Here is a 12,218-nt window from a genome sequence, read left to right as displayed (position 1 = left end):
GGGACACACAGGACACGGGAGGTGCCGGAGCCCTGCTGGAGGCGGGAGAAGAGGCAACATCGAGAAAACTCAGATCACAAAAATGAACTAGAAAATCTGTTTGATAAAAAATGATTGAAATTATTTGAAGATAAAAGGTTATATGCTGACAAAATACTATTAAGTAGTAACAATTTATAATATAATAATAAATGAAAGTTATGAGAATGGGGGGGAGGGCCATTTCCTGCATAATGTAGCTGTCAAAATTTGTAACTTTATCCACTATCCCTTTTCCTGATTATTTTTTGTAAAACCAATAAAAATTTTGTTTTAAAAAAAAATGCCAGGGAACTTCTAAAAGCCTGACAAATTGCCATCAATAGACACCTAGACATTAACAACATCTATAGATTATGCAGAGGAGAAAATTAACCAGTCCAAAAAAGAAAACGACTCCAGCACCTCGCCACCAGTACTTAGATCAGCACTCAGATTAGCATTGCTTAACTCCAAGGTTAACTTTGGACCAACAATCAAGTAAGCAATACCCCAATCAAGAAACTACTATCAAAGAGCCGTCGGGAAACACCCCAAGCAAAGAATCACTAAGACTGCCCCCACTCACAGAGACAGGCAAGACACCAGAGTATAAACCGACAACAAACAGAACTCCTTACTAGCACTGATGGTGTTAACCTAGTTAGGGTAATGAAACCTCTGCAAGAAAACAATCGTGCTCAGAGAGCCTCAAGGACCCCTCATTTCAACCCTGAGCTACAAGTATTCTCCTTTATTAGTTATAATAGCCTTGATGTTGGATATGCAATCCATAAGCTGCAAGGTTCAGTAGAATTGCTGCTTCTTAAGGAAACCAAGAAAGTTATTATGAAGTTAAAGTATTTGAAAATATCACAATCCTTGAAGCTGACCTGTGGTGGCAACAGTGGAGAGGGGGGTGGAACGTTTGCGCCCGGAGACTCCATACAGGTTGAACTTGTATCTGCGAGACGGAGCCAGGTTGGTTATGGTGACTTCACGGGATCCTCCTTCGATGGGCAATGCTTGGGGTTGGCCCTCTGCATCCTTGTACTGGATCAGGAAGGAGTCAAAGCTCCCAGTGGGGACAGTCCAATGGAGACGGGCAGAATCACTTGTGACATCCAGGACTGAGAACTCCCCCAGGCTGGGCTTAATGACTATGGTCTCATCTGGTTTCTCCTTTCCTGGTTCCTGAACTGCAGCTATAAGGGACAGGGAATAAAAAAAAAAGAGTTGTTGTTAGCACCATTTCTCACTAGGACTGCTTTCCCTTGTAAGTTGCTTTCCCAAAAAATCTCCCCCCCCCAAAAAAAAAATTACACGAAATAAATCTGTACGCTTTGCATGTTTATAATAGTTCCATTCAGCAGGTCCTGACCAGTTCTGGAGAACCGGTAGCGGAAATTCTGTGTATTCTGGAGAACCAGTAAATACCACCTATGACTGGCCCCGCCCCAGTGTGGGTTCCGGGTCCCGGTTCGGTGCAATGTGGCCCGGTGTCCTCATGGACAGGTGCAGTGAGCGCATGCATCCCACCCTCCAGTGACGCATCCGCGAGCCTCCGCAACACTCCAACTGCTCGCGGAGCGTTGCGCAGGTGCTGTACGGGTCATGCACATGCGTGGAAGCACCAAAAAGTTCAAATAAAGGTAAGGACAATGGGCGGGCGGGTGGGCCAGGCAGGCACCGGCACGCCCGTACTGGGGCATACTGCCTGCAACCCACCACTGCTCCGCCCCATCTATTATCTGTTCCACCAACCCACCCACCCCCGAGTCCAGTAGTAACTTGGCGGCCTGGGTCGCTGGAATCGGCAGCGACCCAGGCCTGCCACGCCCCCAAACTGGTTCTCCTACGATGCCGCCATCTTGAATTTCGGTTCTGTGCATGCATAGAACAATTTTCACTGCAGAAATGTATTTTTTTTCCTTTTCTAATGTTTTGTGTCCACCAGATGTTGTCAGCACCAAGCCACTCCCATCAAGCCACACCACACCCACCAAGCCATGCCCACAGAACCGGTAGTAAAAAAAATCCCACCACTGGTTATACTAATAGCTAACTTTCACTGTTTTCTCTTGTGTACAAAGTAAATATGCGGAGCCCATTTGCAACTTTTTTTGCGCGTCAAACTGGCAGTAATGCCAGCAGGAACCCACCCCTTCCCGAGTCCCAGCTGATTGGGAGGGAATGGGAATTTTGCAGTAAACTTCCCCTGGAGTCAGGTGGGAATGGAGATTTGACAATTATCCTTCCCCTGTCATGCCCATCAAGCCACACCACACCCACCAAGCCTCGCCCACAGAACCGGTAGTAAAAAAAATCCCACCACTGGTTCTACTAATAGTTAACTTTCACTGTTTTCTCTTGTGTACAAAGTAAATATGTTCTGCAAGATGACAAGAAAACATTAGGAAATACTTTCCTATTTTTTTAATGTATTAAAAGAGAAGGAAGAGGAGCTTTTAATGACTGAAAGAAAGATAGCTGCCAGGCTCATGGTACTGCTAACCTGTCACAGCATCTGCAAAGAGAGGTCCAAGGCGCTGTGTCCCCAAAATGCCGTAGAGGTTGAATCTGTATCTTTGGGAGGGAACCAAATTGGGAATAATGACTTCGCGGGAATCTCCGTCCACATGCAACTCTTGATCGTTGCCTTCTGAGTCTTGATACTGGAGCGAAAAAGAATCAAATCTGCCTGAAGGGACTCTCCATGTAAGATGGGCAGAGTTGCTGGTCACCACTGATACAGCCAGATCCCTGAGGACAGTTTTGTGGACGGACACATCCTCCTGTGATCCTGTGGAAATAAAAGATAGCCACCGTCTTTCAGACCTCTAGCTCCTGTCCATCTTTCAAGACAACGGTTATGTTTTTAAGTTTGCAGTCCTAGCTGTGTGCGGATCTGTATAAATTTCATTGGTGAGCTGTTTCTTTGATGGGTTATATTTGGCTGGCTGTATTCCCAAGCTGAGGGCTCTAAATATGTTAAGGGCCTTGTTTCCTGATTTTATTATTAACTGGCCAAGTATCTCAGCTGCTGTGTATATTTATTTTGGATGTTTTGATATAGTTTTATATTTTTGGAATTCTAAGCTGCCCAGAGTCATTGACTGAGATGTGTGGCTATAGAAATTGAATAAATAAATATAAATAGATAAGGTAAAGGTTCCCCTTGCACATATGTGCTATCTGCTCCTGACTCTAGGGGGTGGTACTCATCTCCATTTCAAAGCAGAAGAGCCACCGCTGTCCAAAGACATCTCCGTGGTCAGGTGGCCAGCATGACTAAAAGCCAAAGGCAAATGGAACGCTGTTACCTTCCCACCGAAGATGGTTCTTATTTTTTCCACTGGCATTTTTACATGCTTTTGAACTGCTCACTCTATTACGCGGCACTAGGGATTCAAACCACCAAACTGCTGATCTTTCTGATCAATAAGCTCACCCTGCGTAACCCCCTGCGTCCAAAGGCTGCATCCGTAGAAGCAAAGGAGTCTAATTTATACTTCTTTATGAACGGTGAAGGGGAAGCCCACATTGCAGCCCTACAAATCTTAGTCAAAGAGGCTTGCGTAGCCCAAGCCGCTGAAGTAGCCGCGCTTTGTGTGGAATGTGCCGTGATAGACCTCGGTAAACAGCTTTGTGTGTTACCAGAGATTCAAAATGCACTCACTGCATTCCATTCTAGAGGGTATAAGACAGGGGGACTTCCTCACCTCTATAGACCTTATGGAGTCCTTCCTGCATATACCCATAGCTCAGTGACGTGCGGTGAGGTTTATGGCTGGTGAAGCTGGTGATGTCATCAGGAAGGTGGGGAAATGGGACCACATGTGCTGGAGGCTGAGGTTGCCTCAGCCTCCAGCACACGTGATCCCATTCTCCGCCTTCCTGAGCGCGATCCACCGGCTCGCGCTCGCGATCCCCAACAGCAGCTGCTTTTCAGTGCTTTTCTGAGTGTCTGGCGTTTAGGACATCCAGCTATCTACCTAAACGCCAGGCGCACAGAAAAGCACTGAAAAGCACTTCGCCTCCAAGCCACTTCGTCTTGATGATATCGCCGCAGCGGCTGAGTGCGGCCGGACCTCCAGAGCGGCGCCGAGGCGGTCCGGGCGGACGAAAGAGCGAGCAAGCGAGCAAGCGAGCGATGGAGGATCAGGCAGCCTGATCCTCGTTTGCTCGCCCGCCGGACTGCCTTGGCGCCACTCTGGCTACCTCCGTCCGTCCCGGGAGCTGCGGCGACATCATCAAGACAAGTCCAGCTGAGGCAGAAATGTTGTCGGCGCTCCCAGATTTCGTCTTGATGATGAAGCCACGAAAGAGACTGGGGAATGACGAGAACCTTCCTGCCTCTGCTGGACTTCACGCGCTCCTCGCGACTGCAATATACGTCCAGAAGCTGCTTTTGTGGCTAATGGGGTTTGGGCTTCCAGCCCAACAGCCCCTGCCACTTCTGGACGTCTATTGCAGTTGCAAGGAGCGCGCAAAGTACAGTGGAGGCAGGAAGGTTATTGGCGCTTCCAAGAACCCTACTGCCTCCACCGGTTGCCCAGCTGGCACCGCCCCGCGCGTACACCTCCTCCTCCTCCCTCCTCTTCCTCTCCACTCCCCAAAAGCTCTTCTCTTTACCGGAGCTTAGCGGGAACCATGTAAAAAGGATGGGAGGAAATATATATTATAATTTATTATTATATATTATATATTATTTCATGATGAGAGGTGAGGCTCTGCCTCCCCTCCATCCCCTGACCGCACGTCCCTGCCATAGCTCCTGAACACCGACAGTATCTCAGGTTTTGTTACTTGGGGCACCATTTCCAGTACCGGGCCTTACCCTTTGGATTGTCATCTGCACCTCGGGTTTTCATGAAGGTGATGGCAGCATTGGCAGCATACCTGAGGCAAGTACCTGTACGACTCCGGTGCTATTTAGATGACTTCTTATTACAGTCATCTTCTGTTAATGGTGCCCTAAGGGACTTAGACATTACCATGTTGACCGTGAGGGATCATGGATTCTCCATTAATCTGGCCAAAAGCCTCCTTCAACCTACCACAAGTCTAATTCATTAGGGGCCTTGATAGACACAGTGTCATCCAATTAGCCACTGAGCCACCGTGTCCCTATGTCCCTATAAATGCATAACAAATGATAAAAATCGATATTCATTCTCAAGGGCAATTTTTCTTAAATTGCATAACTCCTGTGAACAAAGGATGTCACGAAAAAGCATGTTTTAATGCACACATCATAGTGCAGACTTTTAGAATGCGCATTTCCCCAGTCTGTCTTTTCCCTCCACATAAACATCCATTTTTGCATCCCTCTCTTGGAAACATTTCTTCTTTTTCAGATGCATCTCTCACAACCTTTCCCTTTTGCCATTCGTCACCAACTCGATCTGCAGGGTTGACTCTTTCCGATTTTGACCAAGTTGCAAACAGACCCTTACTATCACACGGAGGCTGGTTCTGAGAGAGCTGAAATCAAGCATTATCTTTGGGAGAATGCAACTGGGTAGGGAAGGAAAGTCACACATCTTGCCGGGAAATTCTGTGGCTCCCTTTAACCATTCCACTCACCTGTGATGAAAGTTATAGAGGCAGGACCCAGTCGTCCCTGGCTGGAGATGCCATAGAGATCTATTGTATATCTGTGGGAAGGAGCCAGATTGGGGATAGTGATTTCATGGGAATCTCCCTCAGTGAACAGCTCTTGGAGTCTTCCCTCAGCATCCTTATATTGGATTAAAAAGGAATCAAAGTTCCCAGAGGAGACTGTCCAGGACAAGTGGGCAGAATTGCTGGTGACAGTAGCAGAAATGTCTTTAAAAATAGGAGGAGCTTTTCCTGTGCTATCGGATCCTGTGACAAAACAAACAAACAAGGAAAGGAAATCAAGGAATATTACCTTAATAGAATATGTTGCTTTCATAACAACAATAGCCACAATTTATTAAACGTGAGCTGCCTGACTCTCATAATAATAACAACAGGTGCAAAATTTCCAGAATACTTGGAGAGGGAGGAAGTATACATTTTGCAAATCGCTAGCAACAAATAAATAAATAAGTGAGCAATGCTGAAAGAAAGACAATGCCGTTAGATCAGAAAAAAGGCCTGATTGTTGGAGCTACCGGTTTGCCCGAACCAATCCGAACTGGCTGAATCCCACACCTGCTTAATGATGTTCTGAAGCATGATGGCTATTTGTCTTGTACGAAGGTGTCTTCTTTGGACTACTTCAGCAATATTATCCACGGTCTGAATCCTGCAATCAGAGCAACTGATTTCTTTGGAAACCCCTTTCAGTTACAACATTTCAGTGTTTCTCAATCTTGGCGATTTTAAGGTCGGTGAACTTCAACTCTCAAAACTGATTGCAAAGCTTTTTTTTTTTTTGTAAAAAAAGACTATTGCTATTATTAAGTATTCAGCTTAAATAAGATCCACTGAGGCGATCTCTCAGGAACAACGACTTTATTAGTTAACAACAACTAGCTATGAGAACAAAGACAACGAACTCCGGTTTGACCGCTATTTATATGCAGCTGTCAAACCGGCAACCAATTAGAAGGATGCCAGCTCCTGCTGACGACACCGGCACGATTCAGCCAATCCTGTCAACCGCCGGTGATGATTGACACCTTGCAGTTGCCATGGTTCGGACACAACAGCTATTTTGAACAGTTGCTAAACAAGGCAGTCGATAAGAAAGGACTACCCATATCTGAACGTTGGAAATTGAAATCCACACATCTTAAAGTTGCAAAGATTGAGAGACACTTAAAAACACTGAGGGTTTTTAAGAAAAGACTGCACAGCCACCTATCTGAAATGGGTCTCCTGCTTGAACTAGAACTAGGTTGGACTAGAAGACTTCCAAGGTCCTTTCCAGCTCTATTCTGATTGACTGACTGACTGACTGACTGACTGATTGACACTGCACTGGTTGATTTGGCTTTGTGTACCTGTTGTGGCCCGGCAGCGGCCAGCAGAGCCAGCAGCAGATTCGGGCAGTTAACCAACACTGTTCTATGTTCTAAGTGGGAGTCAGAATCATGAGCAATGACACACAGTGCATCAGGACAGAGATGAAACACAATGGTCAGTGGGTCAGCCAATGTCCTTCATCACATCAGAAATATATGTACATTCTATCATCTTCTTTGCTGGAAAAAGGATACCTGGAATAGAACAAAAATCAAGAAACCGGTTAGAACTTGACGAATTCAAGGAATATAGTGAAGGTACCTGTAATTATTTTTGTTGAGAAGGGAGCGCTGGAGCTTCCGCCAGGTCTCTCCCCGTGCAACTCCATTTCATACTCCGTCCCAGGGTGCAAATCCATTAAGTCGACACTTCTCTCTGTCCCTGGAATGCTGATTTTTTGGGGAGGCGCCCCAGATTTGGGATCCCTATAGTAGAGGGAAAACCTATGGAAGAAATTGGGCGGGGCTGACCATGTCACACGGAACTGGTTTGGAGAGATTTCGGTCACTTGAAGGTTCTTCAGTGGAGCTTCGGGAGTTGAAGTGGGTGGGGAGATGGTTTGGATCTTGTCATTTGTTGGTGAACTCGGAGCTGAAGGAAAAGAGATTTGAGGTGAGGGAACCAGAAATTCTTTTTTTTAAAAAAAGTTTCATCAACTTCCTCCCTTAGTTAGTCTGGCAAGCATATTTCTCTACTTCATGGATTTTACAGGAGGTTGGGGAGGAACGTGGGCCAGTCCTGGAGTCTGGGGAAGGCTCTGATGTGGGCTCTGTGTCGGAGGCAGAGAGGGGCCAGAGCCATATGCCAGTTATCAGCTGCCTTCAGAGTCAGACATCAGTGAGGCAGACAAACAGCTGGAGCCTGTTCCCAGTGTGCGCATGCAGAGTTGCCAGATGAAGGGAACAGCTAAGGAAAAGGGGTCAACTTCGGAGTAAGGCCACCATGGACGATGAATGGCCCTCCCATAGGAAATAAAAGAGGAGTGAAAGGAGGAGGTTGACTTCCGGTTCCTGCTGGCGACGGACGTGTTGTCTGCCGCTCTTCTCCCCGGTTGGCTCCGTAAGGAGCACAGGGGGCCTTGGTTCCCCTGCCAAAGGGTGGCTTGCTGAAGCCCCCCGGAATTGGCAGCAGCCGGTGGGGGTGCTTTTCAGCTTTGCCTAGGAGCCGGGGAGCAGAGGTGGCAGGCGGGACAGCTTTGGGCTGTCTGCCCTTTCGCCGAATGGCTCCGGAGGAAGAAGTTTATCTGGAGAAGTGCGGCTGGATCCTGGTGGTGGGGGATTCATCCTGATCTCTTCGATCCCCATTAAAGGAAAACCAGCAGACTTCTGTAAGTTTGTGTTCAACTTACTTGAATGGAGATTAGAGGGGGGTGTTTCCTTTCTCTCCCCACCTCGGATTAAGCGGCATATGTACTATCTCCCTCTATATTCGAATGGAGAGAGAACAAAGGCTGACTCGTCACTTGAACTAACTAAGTGAGAAAGATTGTTATCACAATTGCTAGAGATGATTGCTGAGCTGTTTTCCTTTGAAAAGCTTTATAGAGATCTCTGTTTCTTCTCCCTGTGAAAAGAGGGGCCAAGATGGCGTCTGCGACGGGAGCTCACTCCATTACGCGGCGCTAGGGATTCAAACCGCCGAACAGCCGAGCTTTCTGATCGATACTTTCAGCATCTTAGCCATTGAGCCACCGTGTATGAAGTTACAAGGGCTGAAAAATACAATGACTCCCGAAGCTGACTTGGGGTGGCATAAGTAGAGGCAAGGGTGGGGTTAGAGCCTTTTTTGTCTAGAGACTCCATAGAGGTTGAACTTGTGAGAAGGAGCCAGGTTGGTTACAATGATTTCCTTGGGGTCTCCCTCTACAGGCAGGGCTTGGGATTGGCCATTTGCATCTTTGTACTGGACGACAAAGGAGTCAAAGCTCCCAGTGTGGATGGTTCAATAGAGATGGACCAAATCACTTGTGGCATCAAGGACTGAGAAGTCCCCAGGCTGGATTGGAAAGGAACTGCAATCTCAATATTTGGAATTGGGGCTTAAAAAGAGAGAAATAGGGGGGAAAAGGTTATAATAATCTTTGTGTTAGTAAAAAATACTTCTAAGTTCTGTGTTTGAGAAATATTTCTGTATAATTTGATGTTGTTCAATTATTGTTACTTTTGAGATAATATCAAGAGGTTGATAATATGACACTTGTCTCCTTTATGTTCAGAATTGCAACTGGCTTCATCCCCAGTCTTGGACTCTATCAAGACTTTAAAAAATGAGAATTATTCAGATCTGGCTACCATCCTGTCAGCAGTATTCTTTCTTGACCTGCTTCAAAAAAATACCTGATATACTGTATATTTCTCCCTAATACTTGAATTAGTTTTGTGTCCACCAGATGGATAAAGAGCAGTTGAAAAATGGGAAGAAATATTCCAAAGGGCCCGGGCAAAACAAGAAAAACCCAGCACACTATTAACCAAAGCTCCAACTTGCAAGAGGTAGTATGAAACAAGATATTGAAGTGTTAGGCAACTACTGCAGCAACAACACTGCGTAATAAGGAAACCAATCATGCTGATCTGAAGGTACAATATATGAAAATCTCACAATCCTTCAAGCTGACCTGTGGTGGCATCAGTGGAGAGGGGGGTGGAACGTTTGCGCCCCGAGACTCCATAGAGGTTGAACTTGTATCTACGAGAAGGAGCCAGGTTGGTCACTGTGACTTCACGGGAGTCTCCCTCCACAGGTAACGCTTGGGGTTGTCCATCTGCGTCCTTGTACTGGATCAGGAAGGAGTCAAAGGCCCCAGTGGGGACAGTCCAATGGAGATGGACAGAATCACTTGTGACATCAAGGACTGAGAAATCTCCTAGGCTAGGTTGGACAGGAATTGGCTCCACTGAGACTCTAACGTGGGCTAAAGGAGAGAAATTAAAAAAAGGACTTAGTTATAAGAGTTATAAAAGGTTCACAACAAATAGGCAGATTTAACCGTCGTTTCAACTGGGAAACCGTGACCATTCTAGACCAGGCCAACTTCAAAAATGCCAGGGAACTTCTAAAAGCCTGACAAATCACCATCAATAGACACATAGACATTAACAACATCTATAGATTATGCAGAGGAGAAAATTAACCAGTCCAAAAAAGAAAAGGACTCCAGCACCTCGCCACCAGTACTTAGATCAGCACTCAGATTAGCATTGCTTAACTCCAAGGTTAACTTCGGACCAACAATCAACTAAGACTGCCCCCACTCACAGAGACAGGCAAGACACCACAACATAAACCGACAACAAACAGAACTCCTTACTAGCACTGATGATGTTAACCTAGTTAGGGTAATGAAACCTCTGCAAGAAAACAATCATGAGAGCCTCAAGGACCCCTCATTTCAACCCTGAGCTACAAATATTCTCCTTTATTAGTCATAATAGCCTTGATGTTGGATATGCAATCCATAAGCTGCAAGGTTCAGTAGAATTGCTGCTTCTTAAGGAAACCAAGAAAGTTATTATGAAGTTAAAGTATTTGAAAATATCACAATCCTTGAAGCTGACCTGTGGTGGCAACAGTGGAGAGAGGGGTGGAACGTTTGCGCCCGGAGACTCCATATAGGTTGAACTTGTATCTGCGAGACGGAGCCAGATTGGTCACAGTGACTTCACGGGAGTCTCCCTCCACAGGTAACGCTTGGGGTTGTCCATCTGCGCCCTTGTACTGGATCAAGAAGGAGTCAAAGCTCCCAGTGGGGACAGTCCAACGGAGTCGGACAGAATCGCTTGTGACATCCAGTACTGAGAGCTCCCCCAGGCTGGGCTTAATGACTATGGTCTCATCTGGTTTCCCCTTTCCTCGTTCCTGAACTGCAGCTATAAGGGACAGGGAATAAAAAAAAGAGTTGTTGTCAGTACCATTTCTCACTAGGACTGCTTTCCCTTGTAAGTTGCTTTCCCAAAAAATCTCCCCCCCCCCCCGCCAAAAAATTACAGGAAATAAATCTGTACGCTTTGCATGTTTATAATAGTTCTATTCAGCAGGTCCTGACCAGTTCTGGAGAACCGGTAGCGGAAATTCTGGGTAGTTTGGAGAACCAGTAAATACCACCTCTGACTGGCCCCGCCCCAGTGGTGGGTTCCGGCTCCCAGTACGGTGCAATGGGGCCCGGTGTCCTCATGGACAGGTGCAGTGAGCGCATGTGTCCTACCCTCCAGTGACGCATCCGCGAGCCTCCGCAACACTCCAACTGCTCGCGGAGCGTTGCGCAGGTGCTGTACGGGTCATGCACATGTGCGGAAGCACCAAAACGTTCAAATACAGGTAAGGACGACGGGCGGGTGGGTGGGCCAGGCAGGCACCGGTACGCCCGTACAGGGGCGTACTGCCTGCAACCCACCACTGCTCCGCCCCATCTATTCTCTGTTCCACCAACCCACCCACCCCCAAGTCCAGTAGTAACTTGGCGGCCTGGGTCGCTGGAATTGGCAGTGACCCAGACCTGCCACGCTCCCGAACTGGTTCTCCTACAATCTTGAATTTCGGTTCTGTGCATGCGCAGAACAATTTTCACTGCAGAAATGTATTTTTTTCCCTTTTCTAATGTTTTGCACATGCACAGACCTTTTCCGTTTCAAATACGCACTCGTGCGGAGCCCATTTGCAACTCTTTTTGCGCGTCAAACTGGCAGTAATGCCAGCAGGAACCCACCCCTTCCCGAGTCCCAGCTGATTGGGAGGGAATGGGAATTTTGCAGTAAACTTCCCCTGGAGTCAGGTGGGAATGGAGATTTGACAAGTATCCTTCCCCTGCCATGCCCACCAAGCCACTCCCACCAAGCCACACCACTCCCACCAAGCCACGCCCACAGAACCGGTAGTAAAAAAAATCCCACCACTGGTTCTACTAATAGTTAACTTTCACTGTTTTCTCTTGTGTACAAAGTAAATATGTGCTGCTAGATGACAAGAAAACATTAGGAAATACTTTCCTATTTTTTTAATGTATTAAAAGAGAAGGAAGAGGAGCTTTTAATGATTGAAAGAAAGATAGCTGCCAGGCTCATGGTATTGCTAACCTGTCACAGCATCTGCAAAGAGAGGTCCAAGGCGCTGTGTCCCCAAAATGCCGTAGAGGTTGAATCTGTATTTTTGGGAGGGAACCAAATTGGGAATAATGACTTCACGGGAATTTCCGTCCACATGCA

The 12,218-nt window shown here is 46.8% G+C and overlaps 1 protein-coding gene across 1 annotated transcript in view; it reads right to left on the bottom strand.

Annotated features, from left to right (window-relative positions):
* Positions 1 to 12,218, bottom strand: part of TNXB (tenascin XB) — a 159,540-nt gene that overhangs the window by 84,839 nt on the left and 62,483 nt on the right. Inside the window, exons 8-11 of the mRNA XM_081939432.1 lie at positions 7,279 to 7,608; positions 5,608 to 5,889; positions 2,534 to 2,821; positions 912 to 1,223 (exon numbers count right to left, since the gene is read on the bottom strand). Coding sequence (XP_081795558.1) covers positions 912 to 1,223; positions 2,534 to 2,821; positions 5,608 to 5,889; positions 7,279 to 7,608 — 1,212 coding nt within the window. The remainder of the gene's footprint in view (positions 1 to 911; positions 1,224 to 2,533; positions 2,822 to 5,607; positions 5,890 to 7,278; positions 7,609 to 12,218) is intronic.

Source organism: Natrix helvetica, assembly GCF_964273705.1.
Source record: "Natrix helvetica genome assembly, chromosome: 1".
Classification (NCBI taxonomy): Eukaryota; Metazoa; Chordata; class Lepidosauria; order Squamata; family Natricidae; genus Natrix; species Natrix helvetica.
Note: the sequence above shows the minus strand (reverse complement) of the source record. Positions and strands in the feature narration are given on the sequence as shown.